We start from the raw sequence: 25,279 nt of genomic DNA, 5'->3' as shown, positions 1-25,279 counted from the left end.
CAACCCGCCTCAGTGCGCCGATTTTAGACAGTAAATTAGCATAAACACAGGAAAATTGAACAAACACTTCCAGCTGACGAAAGTCCATTATTGTGCTAATTTTGATCATCTCCTGCCAAACGGTTACCTCCGTAAAGTCGTACCTTTATCTAGCTATCCAATTTTGCAGTAAGAACTGGTCTAACCACAAACACACACGGCACCAGATAAATCAGCACTATATGGAAGCTTACCATCGCAAGGGCGTTTGTGAAGGTTTCTCTCTGTTGAATGTTTCAAGCTTAATCCTAAAGGTTTAGAACTAAGAACACAAGAATTCGGAGCAGGAGTCGGCCATTCAGCCCCTCGAGTCTGCTCCGCCATTCAATGAGATCATGGGTGATCTTCTACCTCAACACTTTCCTGCACTGTCCTCATATCCCTTGATTCCCTTACTATCCAAAAATATATTGATTTCTGTCTTGAATATACTCAAAGACTGAGCTTCCACAGTGGGTAGAGAATTCGAAAGATTTTTTTGGGGGGGCGGGGGTTAAACTCTAGAATGTGTCTTCGATTTCCTCGGAAGTAACATTTTAAGAAGCCTGGGAATTTCCGCTTCAGCACTCCTGGCGCCGGCTGGGAGCCTATGTGGAGAATTCCGCATCCCCAGGCCCTTGAATTCCGGACCATTAATCTTAATGGTCGCATAATCACTGGCTGGGAGAGAGGCGAATTTCCCGAAATGGGCTCGCAGCAGAAATCTTACCAACTCCATGTCCAGAAATGAGGCCTGCAATCCTCCTGTTGCACTGTTCTATTATCTATTGAAGTTAACGTGCTATATATATCAAGTGCCCATATAAAAATATAAAGTGCCAAAGTAAGTCTGAAATAAAAGCAGAAATTGCTGAAAAAGAGAGATGAGGTGGGGTGTGCGTTAGTCTCCCTTTTCTCTCTCAGACGCTGTGACCAGTTTTACACCCAGTGATTTAAGCTTATCTTACCCGGAGTATATTGACTTGCTGGCGACATGGGTGTCTGCGGCAAATCCCGGACATTCAATTGAATCCCGCACATATTGTGGAAGGCGGCTATCGATCGCTCACAGTGTGAGTGGCCGAGCTGTCATCAGCCATCAGGCCCTCAGCTTTCACTCACCGCCTGTCCGGTCAAACATTCCGGGCTTATCTCCTTTGAAAAGAATTCTCACAATGCACGGCAGCTGCTTGTAAGAAGAAACCAATCGCGTCTAGTTCCCTATCTTGTTTCTTGAGCCTACCGACTGTTCGTTTGTGAAAGTAATACATAAGTAATAAATCAATAACTACGTATATTGCGTTCCATTTTAATTAAACCGAAGACCAATATTCCGCCTCAGGACGAAAGTGTAATTTGTGTTTGCGGACTTCTCTCCCCAGAGCTAAGCGGCGAAGTTCTGTCAGTGTTGTGCACGGACTGTACTTTATTTGCTTTCCAGAAACGCCTGAGCTGACACCTGTCCGGCAGAGACTGGGACCGCGAGTGAGGACCACCTATTTACAACTGATCCAGATAAACAGGTTTATAAACATTTACAGGTTCACACGTCACAGACACAGGTACATCCCTCACAGACACAGGTACACTCCTCTCAGACAAATACAGGTACAGCCCTCAGACATAGATACACTCCTCACAGACACAGGTACACCCCTCACAGACACAGGTACACCCCTCACAGACAAATGCAGGTATACCCCTCACAGACACAGATACATCCCTCACAGACACAGGTACACCCCTCACAGACACAGGTACACCCCTCACAGACAAATACAGGTACACCTCTCACAGGCACAAATACACCCCTCACAGACAAATACAGGTACAACCCTTACAGACAAATACAGGTACACCCCTCACAGACACATATACACCCCTCACAGACACAGGTATACTCCTCTCAGACATGGGTACACCCCTCACAGACAAATACAGGTACACCTCTCACAGGCACAAATACACCCCTCACAGACAAATACAGGTACAACCCTTACAGACAAATACAGGTACACCCCTCACAGACACATATACACCCCTCACAGACACAGGTATACTCCTCTCAGACATGGGTACACCCCTCACAGACAAATACAGGTACAGCCCTAAGACATAGATACACTCCTCACAGACACAGGTACACCCCTTACAGACAGAGGTACACTCCTCTCAGACAAATACAGGTACAGCCCTCAGACATAGATACACTCCTCACAGACACAGGTACACCTCTCACAGACACAGGTACACTCCTCTCAGACACAGGTACACCCCTCACAGACAAATACAGGTACAGCCCTCAGACATAGATACGCTCCTCACAGACACAGGTACACCCCTCACAGACAAATACAGGTACACCCCTCACAGACACATATACACCCCTCACAGACACAGGTATACTCCTCTCAGACATGGGTACACCCCTCACAGACAAATACAGGTACAGCCCTAAGACATAGATACACTCCTCACAGACACAGGTTCACCCCTCACAGACACCTCTCACAGACACAAGTATACCCATCACAGACATTTACAGCTATAGCCCTCAGACATAGATACACTCCTCACAGACACAGGTACACCCCTCACAGACAAATGCAGGTATACTCCTCACAGATACAGATACACCTCTCACAGACACAGGTACACTCCTCTCAGACACAGGTACACCCCTCACAGACAAATACAGGTGCAGCCCTCAGACATAGATACGCTCCTCACAGACACAGGTACACCCCTCACAGACATGGTACACCCTTCACAGGCAAATACAGGTACACCCCTCACAGACACAGGTACACCCCTCACGGACAGAGATACACCCCTCACAGACACAGGTACACCCCTCACAGACACAGGTACACCCCTCACAGACAAATACAGGTACACCCCTCACAGACACATATACACCCCTCACAGACACAGGTACACTCCTCTCAGACACGGGTACACCCCTCACAGACAAATACAGGTACAGCCCTAAGACATAGATACACTACTCACAGACACAGGTACACCCCTCACAGACAAATACAGGTACACCCCTCACAGACACATATACACCCCTCACAGACACAGGTACACTCCTCTCAGACACGGTACACCCCTCACAGACAAATACAGGTACAGCCCTAAGACATAGATACACTCCTCACAGACACATGTACACCCCTTACAGACACAGGTACACCCCTCACAGACAAATACAGGTACACCCCTCACAGACACAGGTACACCCCTCACAGACAAATACAGGTACACCACTCACAGAAACAGGTACACCTCTCACAGACACAGGTACACCTCTCACAGACACAGGTACACCCCTCACAGACATTTACAGCTATAGCCCTCAGACATAGATACACTCCTCACAGACATAGGTACACCCCTCACAGACACAGCTACACACCTCACAGATAAATACAGGTACACCACTCACAGACAAATACAGGTACGCCCCTCACAGACATAGATACACCCCTCACAGACATAGATATACTCCTCTCAGACAAATACAGGTACACCCCTTACAGACACGGGTACACCTCTCACAGACAAATACAGGTATACTCCTCACAGACACAGGTACATCCCTCACAGACACAGGTACAACCCTCACAGACAAATACAGGTACACCCCTCACAGACATAGGTACACCACTCACAGACAAATACAGCTATACCCCAAACAGACAAGTACAGGTACACACATCACAGACAAATACAGGTATACACCTCACAGACAAACACTGGTACACCCCTCACTGAAAAACACAGGTTTATCCCTCACAGACAAACACAGGCACACTCCTCACAGACACAGGTACATCCCTCACAAACAAAGGTATACCCCTCACAGACAATCACAGGTAGACCCCTCAAAGACAAATACAAGTACACATGTCACAGGCAAACACATGTATACCCCATCACAGACAAATACAGGTGTACCCCAAACATACAAATATAGGTATACCCCTCACAGACACATGTACACCCGAACAGACACAGGTACATCCCTCACAGACAAACATGCGTATACACCTCCCAGTCAAAGACAGGTATACCCCTTACAGATAAACACAGGTATACCACTCACAGCCACACGTACACCCCAACAAACACAGGTACACCCCTCACAGACATACGTACACCCCAACAGACACAAGTACACCCCTCAGACACAGGTACACCCCTCACAGATAAACACAGGTATACTCCTCACAGACAAACACAGGTATATCCGTCATGGACAAATACAAGTATACCTGTAATAGACAAATACAGGCATACTCATAGCAAAGACAGGTATAACTACCACAGACAATTATAGGCATACTCATCACAGAAAAATACAGGTGTACCCATCACATTAAAAAAACAGGTGTACCTGTCAGATACAATTACAGGTACACCCGTAACAGACACATACACATATACCCGTCACGGACAAATTCTTACTGATATCTTCTTACCGACTGATAAATGTCAAATGAAAAGAATGTGCAAATTACATAATTATCTGATATTTCTTCTGATTTTTAAAAATTAAACTATTAATTAAAGCAAAGACATCCATAGTTACTTGAATTGCTGAAAGATATGAAATAAACGATTGAAATGTTGAACCCATTGTCTTGTTAATGCCCATTAAGTTCGTCATAGGCAGTCCCTCGAAATCGAGGAAGACTTGCTTCCACTCTAAAAGTGAGTTCTCAGGCGACTGAACAGTCCAATATGGGAATTACAGTCTCTGTCACAGGTGGGACACAGTGGCCGAAGGAAAGGGTGGGTGGGTAGTCTGCTTTTCCGCACGCTCCTTCCGCTATCTGCGTTTGGTTTCTGCACGCTCTCTGCGACCAGATCCAAGGTACTCAGCGCCCTCCCTGATGCTCTTCCTCCACTTAGGGCGGTCTTGGGCCAGGCATTCCCAGGTGCTGGTGCGGATGTTGCACTTTATCAAGGAGCTTTGCGGGTGTACCAGATATTTTACACTCACGGAACTGCTGAACACTTTGATGTTCTCTATTGTCCTGTGCAACTGTTTTGGGGACTGCGGTGTTAACTCTGCATCAAAACCAAAGCAAACGTGCAATGCTATTTTAATCCTTGGTTTGAGATTTTGATGCAATTGTCCATAGTTATTCTCATATTGAAATTTAGATAATTATGTTTTGTAAATGGTACTTGGGAAAAAGATGATGCGATATGAGGAAAGCTAAAGACTTTGGTTCCGTACTCAAAAAAAATCAAGCACTTCAAAAATACAAATACAATGAACATTTTTACCATTTAGATGGAGGGTGCGGCCCCCGACGCTTGGGTGATTCGGTGCTATCTTGTTAAAACAATGATTTCCCTCCTTTCTGAAGTTGAGAGAAGTACAGTAAATGATTGTCTCTTCTTAACCCTTTAATGTTTCTTTGTAGCCTCAAGGAAGCCTTTTCATACGATTGAACTGTTTGTTCTACAATAATCCCGCTCACCCTGAATCCAATAGCATCGCTTCATTGTCTGCTGTGGAAGAATCCAGTACAGTTTGCAATTGATAGCTAGTTGATCCATTCTGCAGTTGACGGTGTAATCTGTTAAGCAATTGTATAATAACTCGAGTTCTTTATAAAAGCCCAGGTTTTTAATTCACAAACCCTACTATACACTACCGCATAACTGAATGATTTTGGATGCTGTATTAGGAATTGGAAATTAAATAATAAACCCACAATGTTCTCTAGAGAAAATTACAATTCGCTATTTCTTATAGTTGTTGGGAAAAAGGGTCAGAACCGAAGCATTATCTTGTCCTGCTACTTCCAAGATTTTATGTCAGATTTCCAGCGTTTAGGATAATCTTTTTTTCTCGCTCTGATTTAATCTCCAGTTTTGAACGCTTGTTCCAAAAAAAACCTACCGTTGAGATGTTTGGTGATTTATTCGGGTTAAAAATTCGAGTGTTTGAAAAGAAAGCTCTCTCTACAATAGGGCCTAAGGATGAGTCTAGACAGGACAAGATAACGCTTCGGTTCTGACCCTTCTGTCTGTGCATCTTGGTACCATGACCGAGTATATACTGAGCCAACTTGTGATGCGAAGAGTGGTGTACACAGCTTTGAGAAGAAAACAGTCAATAGCATAAAACATTTTTTTTGGTTAAATGACCAGATAGTTACTGCACAAGCTGGATCTTGGTATTTGACCTGAATCGGGCACTTTATATAGATTTTTTTCGGTCAGAGACCTCCCTCATTTGGTTGTAAAAGAAGGACACGTGCCCAGCTCGCAATCTCACTATTGGCTTTTCTACAAACAAGGTCACTGATGCTGAAATCTCACTGGATATTCGGCTAATTAAAGAAAGAGGGCAGGTTAAAAGCGGAGCACAATAAAGACTAGCTTTCTAGTATGAGTTGTGGAGGAGAGGCGTTTCAATTTAACCTGAATTTCTGTACCGCCCTAATAAGCCAGGACAATGGTAAGCAAACACATTATTAAATTCATGTTTCCAATGTGTTGTTTCATTAATTTCAGCACCTTGCTGAACTCAGGCATTTTGTATGAAATCGCTCCTGTAGCCTATAAAATAAGATACAGTAATGTATATATATATATATAAAAAATCAGTGAACGCTGCTTGACACTGCACAGTTCGAAGCGACCAAGTATGATTTTTTAAAGTATCGCGCTGAAAGTTCAGCTGCTGTTTTAAAATGGAAGATGATCAAGAAGAAAGAATTAGTGTTACATTAAATTATTAGACAATCAAATTAAGCAAGCAAACGGAAAGGGATGTGCGGCTCCGGCCCTTACCACAACACCAATACACCCCTATTACCTGCAGCCAGGTTCCGTGGAACCACCAGATGGGACAAAGCAGAAAGGCGACGGTCGATTTTCAACGAAGTCGTCTGGAATTTGTTGCGCTTTTTTTGTGCTGAAAACAATACTTTGAAATTGGAGATATGTAGGGTGCTTGCAAAAGGAACATTTGCACAATGTGCATTTCAATTAAAAAATGCATAATAAGAAAAAATAAATTGAAAAGGTGTAGCCATCTGGTATTAAAAGCGACATTTATTTAAATGTATGATAGCTACAGGCGGAAACGCCAGGTGATACGAGGAAAACAAAAAAAAGTCTCCAGATTAGTACAGCTACGAAAAATCAAGGTTGCAGCTTCCAACTGCCCCAACTGCAACACCCAATGAAAACAACAAAAAGAGATTTTAGATAGCAAGAGGTTTCTCCTCGTTTTTGATGTGCATTTCCCCGTGAATTGTGAGTACGGTTCTGCAAGAGCTCTCGTCGACCCATTTCATGTGCAAGAGCGAGCAAAGCAAATAAAAAGTCGAAGATTCGCGTTATAAATAGAGTGAAACGAAGGGCGCCTTCACTTACGAGGCACATTCCTATGGCTAAAGTTTCTGGATTAAGGGAGTCGTTCATCTGGGAGCTTCGGGTTTTCCGCCTTCTCATCCTTTAATGGGCTGGCAGATTTTGGAAATGTTGGCAGAAAAAGCAAGACCCGGAACAAGGTTCCATTGTGAACACATTTTTACACATATAGATACTTACACGGTACAAGTGCAGTATCTGGATTAACTTTACCTGGATTAACTTTACGCGGCGCTCTCAAACGAAATAACTCCGAATAATTGGCGCCGAGTTGAGATTTAAACCTGCGTGTAAAACACTCACCAAAAATATTGACAATCGCTTTTATTTGATGGGAGAGAGAAATGGATGCGCGCTGAAATGATCATTTGTATTGCTGACTGCAAGGGATTAGCGCCTGGGAGCTGGGCTGATTGTGTTTAATGAAGACGGATTTAGTCAGATATTGAAATCACTCCCAGAGTGAAAGTATATCCAGTGAGCAGAGCCAAGCTTTCGGCAGACCACGTGTATCCCAACTTTGCTGATTACTTCAAACTTTCGGCTCCCTCCCGACTAATTTAAACCTCTGGCGAAGGAGCCTGTGTGCCAGCCTGATTCCCCCTATTTGGAAAGGACTCATTCTTCCAGTTAAAAATATCTGATCTTCTCTTCCATCATAAGACCGCCCTGCTGTGATATCTGCTGCCACCCAGTGAATCTTCAGATACGGAATCAATCAGAATTCAACCTATTTTCCTCAATGCTATAAAAAATTAAACAGTTCAATTTAAACTAACGCCGGGCAGTCGTTCACACAACACATAAGTATTATTTAATATTTTCATTTGAACTACTCTCTGGTAATATTCCGACTTAAAATATTACATGACAGCTATGCACCCCCGACGATTTGCATTTCACATGCAACAGTTGGTTAATTTCAAATATTTAGCATCTGCCAGTCACGAACAATGTGATCAATAAAGGCCGATGGACCAATGAAACGACGTGGTTTTGTTAATGCGATACGCTGCGGTAATTTTAACCTAACTCCCGGCTGGAAACCCGTGCGATCGGGAGAGACGCCGGTTTTACACCCCGCCTAATATTGCTCGCCCACTGATTGCAAGCGGTAGTAAAATCGGGCGGTGTGTAAAATCAGCGCTGCACCTGATCTGGTCAGTTTATCGACAGGCGAGACAGGTTAAAATTGCCCCCGAATGGATACCCGCCCCTGGATTAACGTGGCGTGATCCGGATGTTTTACGTTGCACCACTTTGCTTCCTGCAAAAGTTTGCACAATCAGCAGAATATTTTTTTTCTTCTTACCACGATCTGATTTGCTGCTGGAGAAAGCCGACGTCGGCTGGATTACCAAGGTAAATTTACAGACCAAGGCACATTTATACTGTCGCTGCTGTCGAAGTCAGAAGTAGAGGTTGTGAAACATAAAAGCCGAGGTAAGAAAATATCGTGTACGTTTGTTTCAACTCATTTACATCGAAATCAGCCTAACGAGGATGGGAACAACACGGCTTGGGCACTTTATTGCAATATCATATGGATGGAATATGCACTTAGATTTCTGCCTTTGGGGTTGTTTCCAATGCACTTCACTATACAGCGAGCAATGTCCTGCAATAGATAGATAGGTAATAGCATCTCCCCGACATATTTTGACTATTTAAAAGCGGCCCCCAAGGAGTGGCAAGCTTTGTAATGTCTATTGGGATTTATGTACCGAACCCTCAGTAGTTTACATGGTTGTGGTTAACTGGTGCAAAGTGTGTGTTACAGAAGTAGGGGTATCTACCCAGCGAGAAGCATTGGGTTTCAGTGCCGACTTGCGCGATCCAAAGCTGTCAATCAGTCCAACAATATCTTGGCTTTTAAACAGAAACTGTCACGCTTATTTCAATTAGATTACCAACTTGAAAAGTCACTTTCAAAGAAGCGAATATTTTTTAGTTTTATATATATTTAGAATTTACTTCTAAACATTAGATGGCAATATGAAGATGTCATTTTGTATTCAAACAGCGTGTGTCCCGACAAAGTCTGATTATATTATTCATTCGCTTCCCTAGTCTGTTATTAATTTCTGTGTTCGGATTATTAATTTATTTACTTCCCTAATATTCTGCGACGAATTTATTTCTTCGGATTGTATAATTCATTCGCCTCGCTAATACTCTGTTACTAATGTATTTGTTTATAGCTTTCAAGACTGAGCTTGTTAGATTTGTGTTAGGGATATGGAGCTATAAGGGGTAACAGGAGTTGAGGAACAGATCAGCCATGATCTAATTGAATGGCGGAGCAGGCTCGGGGTGATTGGCCCACCCCTGTACCTAATGTTCCTATATTCCGATTATACACTTTCTAATTTCTCTGTTAATAACTTCATTTCGGATTATGCAGTGCATTCACTGCCTTTTAGTCTGTTGCTAAATAGTCATTTTGCGCACTTGCACTTCTCTGTTCTGATAAATATGGTAGGCCTTTTGCCTCTTTGTGAGGACCTCTCGGCATAAACTAGAGATTCAGTGGCTTCATGTCGTACCAGTTGGGCAATATCTTTACAGGCCGATGCCATTTAAAATGTTGGGGGAAGAGTATTCCAAGTCTTGGAAGGAAGCAGAACTTTGGGGGAGCGCGATTTTTTTTCCAGTGGCCTCTCACACCCAAGCAACTGTGTTAGAAGGCGATAGCAAGGGATCAGTTCCATACCAGTAATGGATGGCGTCATTCTACTTGAACGAGTCAACATCCTAGGGACCAGCAATGACTGGAAATGCCGAGGCTGCTAGAGCGGGTCAGAGGCTGGGTATTCTGCCATGAGTGGCTCACTTTCTAACTCCTCAAAGCCTCTCCCCCACTTAGAAGGCACAAGTCAGGACTGTGATGGAATATTCTCCACTTATCTGGATGGGCACCATCAGGTCAAAGCCAAAGCATCGCGCTTGTTTGGCAGCCCATTCACCACCTTAAACATCCACTCCCTCCACAATCAGCCCACCGTGTGCGCTATCTACAGGATGCACTGCAACTCGCCAAGGCTTCTTCCATAGCACCTCCCAAACCCGCGACTTCTATCAACTAGAAGGACAAGGGTGGCAGCATGGGAGTACCATCAACTCCAAGTCACACACCATTTGATTTAGACACATATTGCTGCTCCTTCATTGTCGCTGGGTCAAAATCCTGGAACTCCTACCTAACAGCACTGCGGGCGTATCTTCAGCCCACGGACAGCACCTTCTCAAGGGCAACTGGGGATGGGCAATAAATGGTGGCATTGCTAGTGAGGTTCACATCCCGCAAATTATTATTTTTTAAAAATTCTAATTGATGGAGCTGGCATAACTTAAAGTGCCAGTCAAACAATTGCATTATCTTTATTTATCTTTTTTTGGTTGGGTATTTGACATGAAGGATTGGAACCCCCATGTCATGCTACTGATTTTGTATTGGAATTATGCCAAACATAATGAAAGAGGCAGCAGCTGTCTGTAGCTTGAGAGTGCCTGAAGGAGCAAGAAGGGTGGACGAGAGGCTCTTTAAAAGGTTACAAGACGTATCGCAATGATCTGGGCTAAATTTAGTAGCAACATTTTAAGATTGTGCCCTTAGAATAGCCATTTATAGAAAGGTAGTTCTTTGGCTGCAGTTATCCAGCACATACTGGGCTGAGAGTGGGGCAGTGGTCTGGCGGACCAGGGTTATTACTGCTACTCAGCTCTTATTGCACTTGCTTGGCAATAGGAAAGCTGTTCCTGTGCCCTAGATCGCATGCATGTCATGGTCATTGGCACCATGGTGCATTCACGCATATCTTGGCCTGTGCAGGTCACGCGAAGGAGGTTAGAAATCTATTTGAATTTTCGGAGAAAGTAAGAAATTGCTTTTCAAAATAAAACAGTGGGGGGGGGGGGGTGGGGGACTGCAAAATGCCCCAAGAACATCATACGACGTCCAGAACTCCGACCCGGTGGGGTGATACCACTGCCTCTGCACTGGAAACGGGGATAAACCCCATACCGGAGGAGGGTTGGTGGGGTGTGTGGGGGCGGGGGGAGGGGGTCACTACTTCTGGTTCAATGCGCTCAGGAGTTAGACTGCCTGATCTGACCCGAGTTACACGTTTACTTTGGTAGCACTACAAAATCACATCACCTTGATGGGGAAAAACACCGTCTATAATCGCATTCTTAAACAGAAGCAACTCTACTAGGTTATTTATACATTTTGTTACTGTACCTGTTGTGTTATGCTTTGTCAGCCAGACGTTGGTGATGTTTTTCATATCCATGTATGGACTTGGATCCAGAAGTCATCGTTTGTTGTTTTTCGATCTGGGGCGAGCAATGAGTATTGGTATCGTTTTATTCATATTTTAAACGTGTTAGTACCTTGAGATATTTCTCATATTACAATATAGACATAATCTTCATTATTATTATTTTGCTCGGCGTATAATTGCTGGCAAAAAAAATAAACAGACATAACTTTAAGTGCCTCAAGGCCCAACATTGATAGTTTCCATTTGATTTGCTTTCAGCTCTTTTATTGAAGACAGTATTCCTTTGTTAGGCATTACAATATAAGAACATAGGAAATAGGAGCAGCAATAATCCATCTGGCCCCATTGAGCCTGCTGCCATTCGATAAGATTATAGCGGATCTGATCCTGGCCTCAACTCCACTTCCTTGCCCGCCCTCCATAACCCTTGACTCTCTTATCATTCAAAAATCTGTCTATCTCAAATACATTCAATGACTCAACCTCCTCAGCTCTCTGGGATAGAGAATTCCAAAGATTCATGACCCTCTGAGAGAAGAAATTCCTCCTCATTTCCATTTTAAATGGGTGACCCCTTATTCTGAAACTATGCCCCCTAGTTCTAGATTCCCCCACGAGGGGGAACATTCTCTCTGCCCTGTCAAGCCCTTTCAGAATCTTATTATTCCAAATATTATTCCAATATCAATAATTTAACTAATTTAATTTAAAAAAATCAATTGAATAGGGATTTCTTCAGATAAAAAAGTTAAATTTTACAAAGTATTTTGAAAGACTTGATAAAGAGAGTGCCACATCAGATCTGACAAAATGATATTAAGGCTAATGCTGTCATTTAAAGAATATCTAGTATGCAAACATCCAATGATACCGCGATGGGAGTGTGCATTGCCTCGTGTGGTACCGAAAACTCCAAATTTATCTGATCACAGCCCGGCAACACATTTGGCCCGAGTGATCCTGTGGTTTTGGAAGGGTTCAAAATACAGAAAATATAACATGGAAAGAGATTGGAGATGTAGTTGGAGACAGAATGTTTGACAAGATCGTTCTCCCATCATGAAGAAATTGGATAGGAGAGGCTGTTGAATGTTGTAAGGGTTTAAATATGCTCCCGGGGAGCTGAGCTTGGTTAGCATTGCCTACATAAATATAATAAGAGATGAAACGCATTCCACTTCATTCATCGTGACATTATCCCGTCTTTATCGAAAAGTTATCCATTAGCATTTAATGGCTCTGTGGGAAATACCCACTCGTAGAAGTGTGGACAGGGGCTGCGCAAACACACGCACAAATTGCTGCTTGGATAAAGAGGAAACCCGTATGGAGTTAAGATACAGATCAGCCGTGATCTCATTGAATATCAGAACAGGTTCGAGGGGTTGAATGGCCTCTTCCTCTTCCTATGTTCCGTCAATGCTGGAAATCTGGAAAAAAAAGAGCTAGCTAGAACGACACAGCAGGTCTCTTTGCATCTGAAAAGAGCAAAAAAACAGGTGAATATTTCGGATGTAGGTCAGAAGGTGCAGTATAAAGTCAGCATCGATGTTTAAATGGTCATTGGATCATGTCCCTTTGTCCCGCTGGTCGCTGCAACCCTTCTGAAACTACGAGGTGGTTTCAGTAAACAACTGAGCTGGGATACTGCGATTGTGGTTTTTGATTTCTGTTTATTCCCAGATGAGAATAGTTTGAATCATATTGCGTGTGCACCTCAAACTACCTCTCTGTAGGCCACGTCACTGAACCAGTTTTCTTCTCTTTCAGCCAATGACAGAACAACAAGCAGACGCGAGGTCTTACCTCAGCGAGGAAATGATCGCTGGTGAGTGGAAGAATATAATTATAGCATATTACATATAGTAAGTCGAGGGTAAAGGTACAGATAGCATTTTCAGAAATACGTTGATTATCATATTGCATGTTTCAGGACATCAGACTTGTTGGATTTAACGCACGAACCTGATATCCCCATTGTTCTGGCTGTGTCAGCTGTGGCTCAGTTATCGCACTCTCAGCCGAGTTACAAGGTTTAAGTATCACTCCAGGAATTTGAGCACATAATCCAGGCTGACACTCCAGTGCAGTGCTGAGGGAACGCTGCACTGTCAGAGGTGCGTTTTTCGGATGATACGTTAGTAAAAGATCCCATGACACTATTCAAACGGCTGAGGGTACTGGATACACCAACGGTTATGGGCTGTTCCGGTTGTCCTGCAAAAGACTTGTGCTCCAGAAATAGACACGCTTCTAGCCAAACTGTTCCAGCACAGCTACAACACTGGCATCTACTTGACAATGTGGAAAGTTGCCCAGGTATGTCCTATCCACAAAAAGCAGGACACATCCAATCTTGTCAATTACCACTCCATCAGTCTGCTCTCAATCATCAGCAAAGTGATGGAAAGTGTCATCGACAGTGTATCAAGCGGTATTTACTAACCAATAAACTGATCACCAATGCTCAGGACCCCTCGGCTCCAGACCACGTTACAGTCTTCGTCCAAACATGGACAAAAGAGCTGAATTACAGAGATGAGGTGAGAGTGACTGCCCTTGACATCTATGCAGCATTTGACTGAGTGTGGCATCAAGGAGCCCAAGTAAAATTAAAGTCAATGGGAATAAGGGGGGAAATTCTCCACTGGCTGGAGTCATACCTAGCACAAAGGAAGATGGTTGTGGTTTTTGGAGGTCAATCACTTCAGTCCCAGGACATCACTGCAGGAATTCCTCAGGGCAGTGTCCCAGGCCCAACCATCTTCAGCTGTTTCATCAATGACCTTCCCTCCATCATAAGGTCAGAAGTGGGGATGTTCGCTGATGATTGCACAGTGTTCGGTTCCATTCGCAACACCTCAGAAAATGAAGCAGTCCATACTCGCATGCAACAAGATCTGGATGACATTCAGGCTTGGGTTGATATGTGGCACGTAACATTCGTGCCACACAAGTGCCAGGCAATGACCATCTCCAACAAGCGAGAGTCTAACCACCGCTCCTTGATTATCAATGGTATTACCATCGCCGAATCCCCCACCATCAACATCCTGGGCTTTATCAAACTTAACTGAACCAGCCACATAAATACTGTAGCAACCAGAGCAGGTCAAAGGCTGGGTATTCTGCAATGAGTGTCTCACCTCCTGACTCCCCAAAGCCTTTCCACCACCTACAAGGCACAAGTCAGGAGTGTGATGGAATACACTCCACTTGCCTGGGTGAGTGCAGCTCCGACAACACAAGAAGCTCAACACCATCCAGGACAAAGCAGCCCGCTTGATTGGCACCCCATCCACCACCTTCAACATTCATTCCCTCCACCACTAGTTGCACGTGGCTGCAGTGTGTACCATCTAGCACTGCAGCAACTTGCAAAACCTGGGATTTTTACCACCTAGAAGGACAAGGGCAACTGGCACGTGGGAACACCATCACTTGCAAGTTCCCCTCCAAGTTACATACCATCCTGACTTTGAAATATATCACCGTTCCTTCATCGTCGCTGGGTCAAAATTCTGTAACTCCCTTACTAACAGCACTGTGGGAGTACCTTCACCACAAGGACTGCACCTTCTCAAGGGCAATTAGAGGTGGGAAATAAATGTTAGCATTGCCCGCAATGCCCACATCCTGGAACGAATTTAAAAAAAGAGCAGGGGTGTTCTCCCCAGAGTCCTGGCCTCTACTAACATCTCTAAATCAGATTGTCCAGCCATTATCTCATTTGTTTGTGGGACTTTTCTGTGTGCAAACTGACTACTCCATTTCCTACATTACAACAATGGCTACACTTTAAAAGTGCTTAATTGGCTGTAAAGCATTTTGGGATTTCCTGAAGTTGTGAAAGGCATCATATAAATACAGTCTTTTTCAGTGTAAACCTTCCTGTTTAGTTTGCACGCAGAATTTGGCGCCAGTGGTTACTTTGACTGTTGCACAATATGAGCCAAAAGAACTACATAGGATTACATAGGATATACGACACAGAAACAGGCCATTTGGCCCAACTAGTTCACACCGGTGTTTATGGTCCGTTTGAGCCTCCTCCAATTTTACCTCATTCTAAATCTATCAGCATAATCCTCTATTGCCCTCTTCCTCATATGAATGTCTAGCCTCCTCTTAAAGCAAGTTCCACATTCTCACCACTCTTTGGATAAAATATTTTCTTCTGAATTCCCCATTGGATTTCTTGGTGACTATCTTATATTGATGGCATCTAGTTATGCTCTTCCTCACAAGTGGAAACATTCTCTCTGTATCCACTCTATCAAAACCTTTCATAATTTTCAAGATCTCTATTAGATCACCCCTCAGCCTTTTTTCAAGGGAAAAGAGACCCTGTTCATCCTTTCCTGACATGTGTACCCTCGCATTTCTGGTATCACCTTGTAAATCTTCTCTGCACCTTCACCGGTGCCTCTATATCCTTTTTATAATAAGAAATAGGAACAGGAGTTGGCCATACGGCCCCTCGAGCCTGCTCCGCCATTCAATAAGATCATGGCTGACCTGATCATGAATTCAGCTCCACTTCCCTACCTGCTCCCCATAACCCCTTATAAGGACATAAGAAATAGGAAATATGGCGACCAGAACTGTACGCAGTACTCTAAATGTGGTCTAACCAAGGTTCAATACAGATTTAGCATAACTTCCCTACTTTTCAATTCTATACCCTTCGAAATAAACCCTAGTGCTTGGTTTTCTTTTTTTATGGCCTTGCTAACCTGTGTCGCAACTTTTAGCGATTTGTGTATTTGTACTCCGAGATCCCTTTGTTCCTCTACTCCACCTAGACTCTCACCCTCCAAGTAATAAGTGACCTCCCTATTCTTCCTACCAAAATGTAATACCTCACATTTACCTGTGTTGAATTTCATTTGCCAATTATAAGCCCATTCTGCCAGTTTATTAATGTCCTCCTGTAATTTGTTGCAATCATCCTCGGTATTGGTGTCATCCATAAATTTAGAAATTGTGTTTTTGATTCCAAAATCTAAATCATTAATATAAATTGAGAACAACAATGGTCTCAGCACTGATCCTTGTGGAACACCACTACCCACCTTCTGCCACTGTGAATAGCCACACTTTATCCCTACTCTGCTTTCTGTCTTGAAGCCAACTAGCTATCCATTCTGCTACTTGTCCCCTGACTCCGCATTTTCTGACCTTGATCATCAGTCGATTATGGGGTACCTTATCGAAGGCCTTTAGAAAATCTAGATAAATTACAACTACTGCATTACCATTGTCTACTCTCTGTTAACTTTTCAAAAAATTCAATGAGGTTGGTCAAGCAAAACATTGAAATCCATGCTGACTATTCATTATATTTTTTGTTTCTAGATGTTCTTCTAGTTTCTCCTTTAGTAGGGATTCCATTATTTTTCCTACCACCTGGTCTATTATTTCCTGGACATGTTCTATCCCCCATCTTAAATACAGGGAGTACATTAGCTATCCACCAATCCTCTGGCACTACACATTTTTCTAACGAATTATTAAATATGTGTAGTAATGCCTCTGCTATCTCTTTCCCAGATTCTTTTAAAATGCGTGGATGCAATTCTTCCGGACCAGGGTTTTTATCCTCTTTGAGATTGAGAATCTAAAAAAAATCTGGAAGAATAAAAACAATTATTGTATATAATGGTATTTCTTCAACTGATCCATTGGAATAGCTAAGAGAAGTACTGTAGATAGAGTAGCCCTGCACAGGGGTGGAAGCTGGTTACAGGAGTAAGGAGACAGTTATTTCTAAAAGGTGACATTTAGGAGATGATCCTGTGGTTTGGATTCTGTAGAGCTTATAATTGTTTCAGGTCTCACGGCAAAGTCTGGTTAGGTTTTAGGCAATGTGATGTCCTGGTTGTGTTTGGATGGGTATTTTAAATAAATGTTGGGTTTGGCAGAATTATTATATGAATCCAAGATCTGGTCAGAATATTAAATGGGGTGTCTCAGATGCCACATGGAGGCCTGTATCAGATATGTATATGTGAACAATGTAACACACCAGAAATAAAGAGAACAATTTAATATAATAATCATTTCTCAAACTATATTAAACATAAATATACTGAGATAGTTTGGTACTTTGAATTAGATAACCAGGTAATATAATATTTTGCGCACGTTCTAATCTTGTAAAATACAGTACCTTTCATGACCTCAGGACGTGCCAGAATACTTTACAGCAATGAAGTACTTTTGAAGTGCAATCAGTGTTGTAATGTAGGCAATTAATGTGGCAGCCAATTTACATAAAATAATAGAAAAAATTAACCTTTCTTCTCAGTAGGCATCAAGGTCAAAAGTGTCTTCATATAAATCAGAAGGTCCAGGGTTTGAGTTGATGTGGAGTTAGGTGATATCTGCTGGAGCTACAGTAGGGGTAATAAAATTAATGAACGACGCTCGTGGGCTAAAGAGAAGAAAATCAGGGCAGTTCTGATGAAGGAACATCAACCTGAAACATTAATTTTGTTTTTCTCTCCACAGATGCTGCCTGACCCGCTGAGATTTCCAGCATTCTCTGTTTTTATTTCAGATTCCAGCATCTGCAGTATTTTGCTTTTATAGAAAATCAGCCGCACTTCTTTCTCTTGCTCGCTATCCAGTGACCCCTGCTGGAAGTTCTCCAATGGGAATGTCAGATGAGTAAGGGATCACACTTGCTGTAATGGCCAACACTCATTGTAGGCTCAAGTGTGAAGAATGGCCATTTGGGTAAGGTACTGGAGGGTCCCTTAGCAGAAATCAAAATATTCAGGAAAGTTAGTGGGAGAGGGGAAAGGGGGGGGGGGTGGGGGGTAGGGGGGCGAGGAGGAGAAAATAGAAAAAAATCTGTTACTTACGTCAGTATAGCAAATGAGTTACTTTGGATTGCATAATTGCTGGTTAATCAGTAAACATTTCAAGGTGATGCACAACTTGGCAATCTCCCATTGGCAGTAATCCACTTCTTCCCTAAATATTGCAGAATAATGCAGCCTACTACACTATGATTGACATCTTGTTTACCCACAGGATAGTAAAATCTCAGATGGCAAGAATCCTCAGTAACACCCCGTATGGAGCATAAAGACCGACATGGACCTGTTGGGCCGAATGGCCTGTTTCTGTGCTGTAAATACTATGGGGCTGAAATTCCCCTGTTATGCACCTCCCATTAGCACCTCCAGAATTGCTTGATAGTTAGTGAAGGCACAAATCCAGGAGTGGAGTGCCCCCAATGGTAGCACCCTGACCGCTGCTCCTCCGGCATGTGTGGCGACCCCTTTTTGCATTGCGGAGGCCCCATTCCACTCCGTGTTGGAAATTGGCCAGTGCTGCATGAGGCCACCATGGGCAAAACCGCGCCAAGCTCACAGGTTGCAAACCAGGCCGGTCACTCAAAGTGGGGTAAAAGTTAAAAGGGAGATGCGCTATACCGTGCGTGTGCATTTTTTTTCACCTCTTACCGTGCAGGCTGCTGCTCAATTTTGCCGTGGGGTCTGGGCTGCGGTTGTGTAGCCCGGCATTCCATTTCAGTGCTGGGCAGTGGCTACGGCACCCCTTCGGCCTGGTGACCCAGTGGAGGCCATCAAAGAGCCTGCAGAGGTCGCAGTGTCCCTCCCCTTTAAGGGATGGAGAGGGGCGTTGAAATACTTCAGTGATCCACGATGCGCCTGCGTAGTGCATCCAATCCCACCCCGAAAGGAGGTGGAGCACATGACATTGCACTCCACTTCCTGTGAGGGGCGATAACTGGAATTTTGCTTCCTGCGCGGGACTTCTACACAATGTCCGGCCCCGGAGACGTTACCACCCCCAATCGGGGCGATAAGGAATTTCGACTCCTATGTAACACCGGACTAGCACTGTCCATATTTAAACTATATGTGAACTGTTATATAAGGATGTGCACGCATTGACCCACCAAATGCTCTCACTTCTCTTCAAAAAAATAACATAACATTAATTACTTATATTTCTTTTCATAGAGTTTAAGGCCGCCTTCGACATGTTTGATGCTGATGGTGGTGGTGACATCAGCACCAAGGAGTTGGGCCAAGTGATGAAAATCCTGGGCCAAACTCCCACCAGAGAAGAGTTGGATGCCATCATTGAGGAAGTGGATGAAGATGGTAAGAAAGTGTTTGTCAGTAACACTTTGTAATTTGGCTTTTCTCAAATGTTGATGGTTAACAATGGACAGATCTTATACTTTGCTATCCTCTTATCTCAGGAAGCGGTACCATTGACTTTGAAGAGTTCTTGGTGATGATGGTGCGCCAGATGAAAGAGGAGGCGAAAGGAAAGTCTGAAGAAGAGTTGGCAGAATTCTTTCGCGTATTTGATCAGTAAGTTTGACCTTTTACTACCTTGACAGAACTACAGCCATACAGAAACTCCATTTTGAGGCAGTAGCTTCTACAATGTATACAAGAGAATGAAAGAACATAGTTAAAGACCAGTACAATAAGTGGAACACTATATATACTTGACGCTATATTAATTTAACTACACCATTTTAGCAATGAAGTACATCTATTATTGTCTGCAGCTTTGGATATCATCTTTTAATTTGATGAAGGCAATGCTTGTGACATGTTCTTGGCTCTAAATTTGACATTAATTTAAAACGGAGTATCCTACTCAATTTTCAGAGTTCTATTTTAATTAACCTTAAAAATGAAACTTAATTCTTTGCTAACCAAAGCCACAAATAGGTTATTATATGAACAATGACGGTCCCTCTGGTCTATCGAGCCTGGCCCACACAATTGCGATACCTCGTGTAGCACAATATATACACTCTACCCAACCCGAAACTCTGCAAATCTTTTCTTTTAAACTTTCCCTTTTTAATGTTCTCATTCTCTCCTGAAGGCATTAACTCTTGCCAGTTCCAGAGGCACCAGAACCAGCTGCACCCCCACTCCACCCCCTCCCCCACTCCCAGAAAATGCTTTATCCGAGTGGACTATGAGCATCAGGCACCTTCTGGTACTTCACCTAAATAGTCACCGTGACCCTGGATGGTGAGTGTCAGCAGGCTGAAAGACCATGGAGGGCATCACAGGCAAGCCTGCTCCTGTCCTCACCCAATGTTCATGGATGCACATTTTCAAGCAGGGGCTACTGGATAGTTTCTGGATGATTTCTCCCCACTCCAGCTTAGGTGCCCTGGAGCAAATTGCTGTGCACCAATTTCTATCTGTACTGAAATCAGGAAACCCAGCACAGACTTGGAATTGAGTGCAGGACCAGCTGGTCTCTAAGCCATAATACTGCATACCTCAAGTGCACTAACCCAATAAGGCATAGATAGAGGAGCTTTCTTTAAATACTTTTCAAAATGAGATGGAGTAGGCTTTAGGCTACTTGAATGCTAATATAATCTATCTGTTTCTGTCTATCGATGATAACTATGCGAGATTATGGAGAATAACCATGAGTGATTGCGAAGAAAAAAATGTCAACCCACTTTTGCCCACCATGATATTTTCATTCTCCATTAATCTTTCATTCAAGTTGTTTTCCACACATTTTATCCTTGGGTGCTCCAATTGAGTCCTGCTTCCTCCCTTTCACCAAGAACAACCCAAGTGTTCCCATTCCCACTGTCACGCTCTGCTCCCCGACTCTTTAGCTGGCTGCCTGCTGCCTGAAAACTTTTCCTCTGGTGTCCTATTTGCCAATACTGGGATTGGGAGAATCGCTCTAAGAGATACTCAAATAATAACGTCTGAGACAAAATCAGAATGCTTTTCCTCAAATGGCTATAGAAGGAACAGGCTTGATGCATTTATGGGCCTTTCTCTATCTATTTTTCCCTGCAATGTTTATTATGGCATAATTGCTAATATACAAGCAAAAAGAATTTCCCTCTTCATAAAAAGATGAACTTTTGTACTCATCTAAGTGACAGATGGTGGTGGTGTGAAATACAATATTTTCCATTATGGGCACCGAATAACGACTGCTCCTCTTGGCCTAGAATAGTATGGGTCAAATGTATCATAAAGCTCCCTATGTTCTGCCTTAAAATAATGCTTTAGCTCTAATCTTAGAAAATTCCTGCTCTACCAGTACAGATTTTTAGATTTCCCACACCAAAGTCCTTGTAGCCTCTCTGAACAAGATTAACAATTAGTGATGTGGCCCTGTGCTCACTGGGCGAGGACGTAAGTTTTCCAAAACTCATTTCACATAGGATCATTACAAGTAGCTGACGGGGGTCACTTTTGTCCCATCAATCTGGGCTATATTCAAACCAAGGTATGAAGGGTGAAAGCTCACCTTGTCACATGAAATCTCATGGGCCCGGTCAACCTCTGCCTGCCCCGATAATAACCTCATTGCACTTAAAAGTTTCTTAGTACATAGAAACATAAGAAACAGGAGCAGAAGTCAGCCATATGGCCCTTCGCTCCTGCTCCGCCATTCAATAAGATCATGGCTGATCTTTGACCTCAACTTCACTTTCCCACACTATCTCCATATCCCTGATTCCTTTAGAGCCCAAAAATCTATCGATCTCAGCCTTTGCTAGACTCAACGATTGAGCATCCTCAGCTCTCTGGAGCAGAGAATTCCAAAGAGTCACAACCCTCTGAGAGAAGAAATGTCTCCCCATCTCAGTCCTCAGCCCTTATCCTGAGGCCATGCCCATTAGTCCATGACTCTCCAGCCAGTGGAAACAGCTTCTCAGCCACTACACTGTCAAGCCCTCTCAGAATCTTAGTACCATGTCCAAGCTTCTGCCTCTATGGGCTACATAGGTGCACAACATGGAGCCGCAGGAGCCATTTATAAAGTTATAATCTATGTTCCTGTTAACTTGTATATATCTCAAGTTACTGATACAAACATATCTTGGTACAGCAATTTAGGGCTTGTGCACCAATGAGGCAATAGTTCCAAAAGCAGTTCTTTAAAAATCTCTATGCTGACAAAATTCAAACAGGAAAAACAGCAAATAATAAATATAACCATTGAGGGCCAGATTTCCAGGGCTTGGAAAATGCAAGTGCCCCAAGAGCTGAAGGTTGGACATCTCTGCCATACAGCATAATCAGAACAGTATTGTGTAACACAGGTCAGCGATGTAACAGTTCTTCCAACTTGTTGCTTAGAAATGGAGGTGTACATTCATTAATCTGACAGCAATAGCAATGTTGAAGATGAAGGATATGCTTTACATGTGCAATCAGAGTAGAAGGCATAACGTTTTTGGGATACAGTACATGAGTAATTTGAGAAACGACTTGGTAAGTGTAGCATACTTGGGAGGAATAGGTGATTTTGACCTATGGTGCTCAAAGTTCTCCACCACTGGGATTTTCCTCACGTTGTGTCTGGGCCTGTTGTAGACTAATTGATAGAGATTGATTGCTACGATTAGCCAGCAGCTCCATTATCATTGTATCATGCGACTACCAGGAAGGTAGAAGGCGAAACTAGATGGACCGTTGGTCTTTTTCCGTCTGGCAATTCCTATATTCCTAAGGCAGATAATGCTGAATTGGTGACATTCATTCTTTGCATGCTTTCTAGGAATGCTGACGGTTTCATTGATCGTGATGAGCTGAAAGAAATCCTGATGACTGGTGGCGAGCAAGTTACAGACGAGGAAATTGATGAACTCATGAAGGAGGGGGACAAAAACAATGACGGCAAACTCGACTATGATGGTATGTACACAACTAACAAAGTGAATAAAATGACAGTTGGGACGTTATTTAGCTTTGTGTTGGGTATGTCAAATGAGTACGTTTTCAATCAAACCTATTTTCTTTTCTTTTACAGAATGGTTGAAGATGATGGAAAATGTCCAGTAAATGACCAACATTCCTCAACAGCCCATTACTGTCTCATTTCTTAAGGAACCTTTAAAATGTCACCTTCCATCCCCCTATGCAAAAAACACTACTCCTTTTGACTTATGGCTCGGCCGTGCTCCCAAGATCAGCAAACATAAATCATTTAAACAACCTAATGAATCGTGTATTGTGCTATCTCATGCCATGTTTTCAGTGCCCTTCTGTAGCCAACTGATCAGACATCTGAAATGTATGTGATGGCGGCAAAGAAGGCCAAATCTGTTAGACAGGACTGGTGCTATACATCAAGATTGCTCACATAGCTGCTACAGTTCACTCATACAGAGGAAGGAGCAACCTTCTATCCATGAAACTCTTAATGTATTTGCCAGCAGCATAGAACACAGTACCGTATATTCCAAACACTTCCCTAATAAAGTTAATGTAATCTTTTTCAGCAAGTTGCTGTCGCATTTCATTTGGTGCATGACATGCTTAGAATTCTCCAGATATTTATTCTCTATTTTCTCCAGGTGACAAAGTTCAATTGCATCCTTCCAGTGACGTCTCCACTCGTTATTTTGGTATTTCACCGACTGTAGAACCACATGCCGACATTTGTGGAAGTTCACTCAAACGTTTGTTATAAATAAACTGTTGTGCAATTCTTTTTAATCTTGAAGACAGAAGATAAGATGTTGATCCAAAGAAATAGGCAACCCCATGAAATCGCTCAAACGACAATTGCAAAAATGAATATAATCACCATAGTTATATTGGACTCCAACTCAGCAAATATGTAACCTCCAAACTACAGAGTCATGGGTCAAGTAATGACTCTTAATCTATGCCATGGTATAAAAGTACAAACCTCAATAGCTAGCTTCATGCCAGTGCCAATTTCACTACAACCAGGCAGCAGCATTCCCTGATGGGTTAGTGGGTGGTTATACAATGTTGCTTCACATTGAGCTACAGAGATCAGGAAAGTCTCCAATTTCATTCCTTATCTGAGCGAATTTAGCTGGTAACAATTGATATTCACAGTTCTGTGTCAGGGTGGGAAATCAACTAATATTCCTGCCTCTCATTGCCATCCATTGATTCAAGTTTAAAAGTGCAAGCTAATGGAAGTCAGATGAGAGCAGGATCAGGCCTCTGGTCAAATAGCCAGTTAACACTGTTGAGGCTCAAACATGAAGATGGCCATTTAAATAAAATTGGAGTTTGGGCTGGCGGGAGTGGTCAACTCCTGGGTCGGAGGGAGATCGAAGCATGGGTCGGGAGGGAGATTGGATCGTGGGTTGGTGGGGAAGGAGAATTTGAGCGTGCGTCGGGGGAAGAGAGCATGGATTGGCAGGGTGGTGGGGGGGTGGGGGGGCGGGGGGGAGATCGGAGCGTGGGTTGGTGGGTGTGATCGGAGTGTGGGTCAGGGGGCAGGTGATCGGAGTGTGGGAGATCGGAGCGTGGGTCGGGGGTGGGAGATTGGAGCGTGGGAGGTCGGAGCGTGGGTTGGTGGGGGCGGGGGAATCGGAGTGTCGGTTGGTGGAGGGGGGAATCGGAGCGTGGGTCGGGGGGGATTGGATCATGAGTCGGGGGGTGGGGATTGATCGGAGAATGGGTCGGGGGGTAGATTGGACTGTGGGTCGGAGATTGGATTGTGGATCGGGAGGAGGGGGGGTAGATTGGATCGTGGGTCAGGAGTGGGGGTGATCGGAGCATGGATCGGGGGGGGGGAGATTGGATCAG

The 25,279-nt window shown here is 43.5% G+C and overlaps 1 protein-coding gene across 2 annotated transcripts; it reads left to right on the top strand.

The window, feature by feature from the left end:
• Positions 1-6,479: 6,479 nt before the first annotated feature.
• LOC139277524 (troponin C, skeletal muscle-like) lies at positions 6,480-23,991 on the top strand. 2 transcript variants are annotated; one of them, XM_070896081.1, is made up of 6 exons: positions 6,480-6,502; positions 13,479-13,536; positions 19,706-19,849; positions 19,951-20,065; positions 23,265-23,401; positions 23,517-23,991. In XM_070896081.1, exons 1-6 carry the CDS (start codon positions 6,500-6,502, stop codon positions 23,546-23,548), a joined length of 489 nt encoding a protein of 162 aa, XP_070752182.1. In that variant the 5' UTR covers positions 6,480-6,499; the 3' UTR covers positions 23,549-23,991. The 2 variants fall into 2 exon arrangements, with proteins under 2 accessions (XP_070752182.1, XP_070752183.1); XM_070896082.1 differs by lacking the exon at positions 6,480-6,502 and adding an exon at positions 8,778-8,865.
• The last annotated feature ends 1,288 nt before the right edge of the window (positions 23,992-25,279 follow it).

The sequence above is a fragment of the Pristiophorus japonicus genome, chromosome 12 (genome assembly GCF_044704955.1).
Source record: "Pristiophorus japonicus isolate sPriJap1 chromosome 12, sPriJap1.hap1, whole genome shotgun sequence".
Classification (NCBI taxonomy): Eukaryota; Metazoa; Chordata; class Chondrichthyes; family Pristiophoridae; genus Pristiophorus; species Pristiophorus japonicus.
This window is presented reverse-complemented; position numbering and strand designations above follow the sequence as displayed.

Coding starts and splice junctions, on each gene's coding strand:
- LOC139277524 (XM_070896081.1), top strand. Junction 19,850..19,950: donor TGAGGAAGTGGATGAAGATG/GTAAGAAAGTGT, acceptor CTCTTATCTCAG/GAAGCGGTACCATTGACTTT. Junction 23,402..23,516: donor CGGCAAACTCGACTATGATG/GTATGTACACAA, acceptor TTTCTTTTACAG/AATGGTTGAAGATGATGGAA.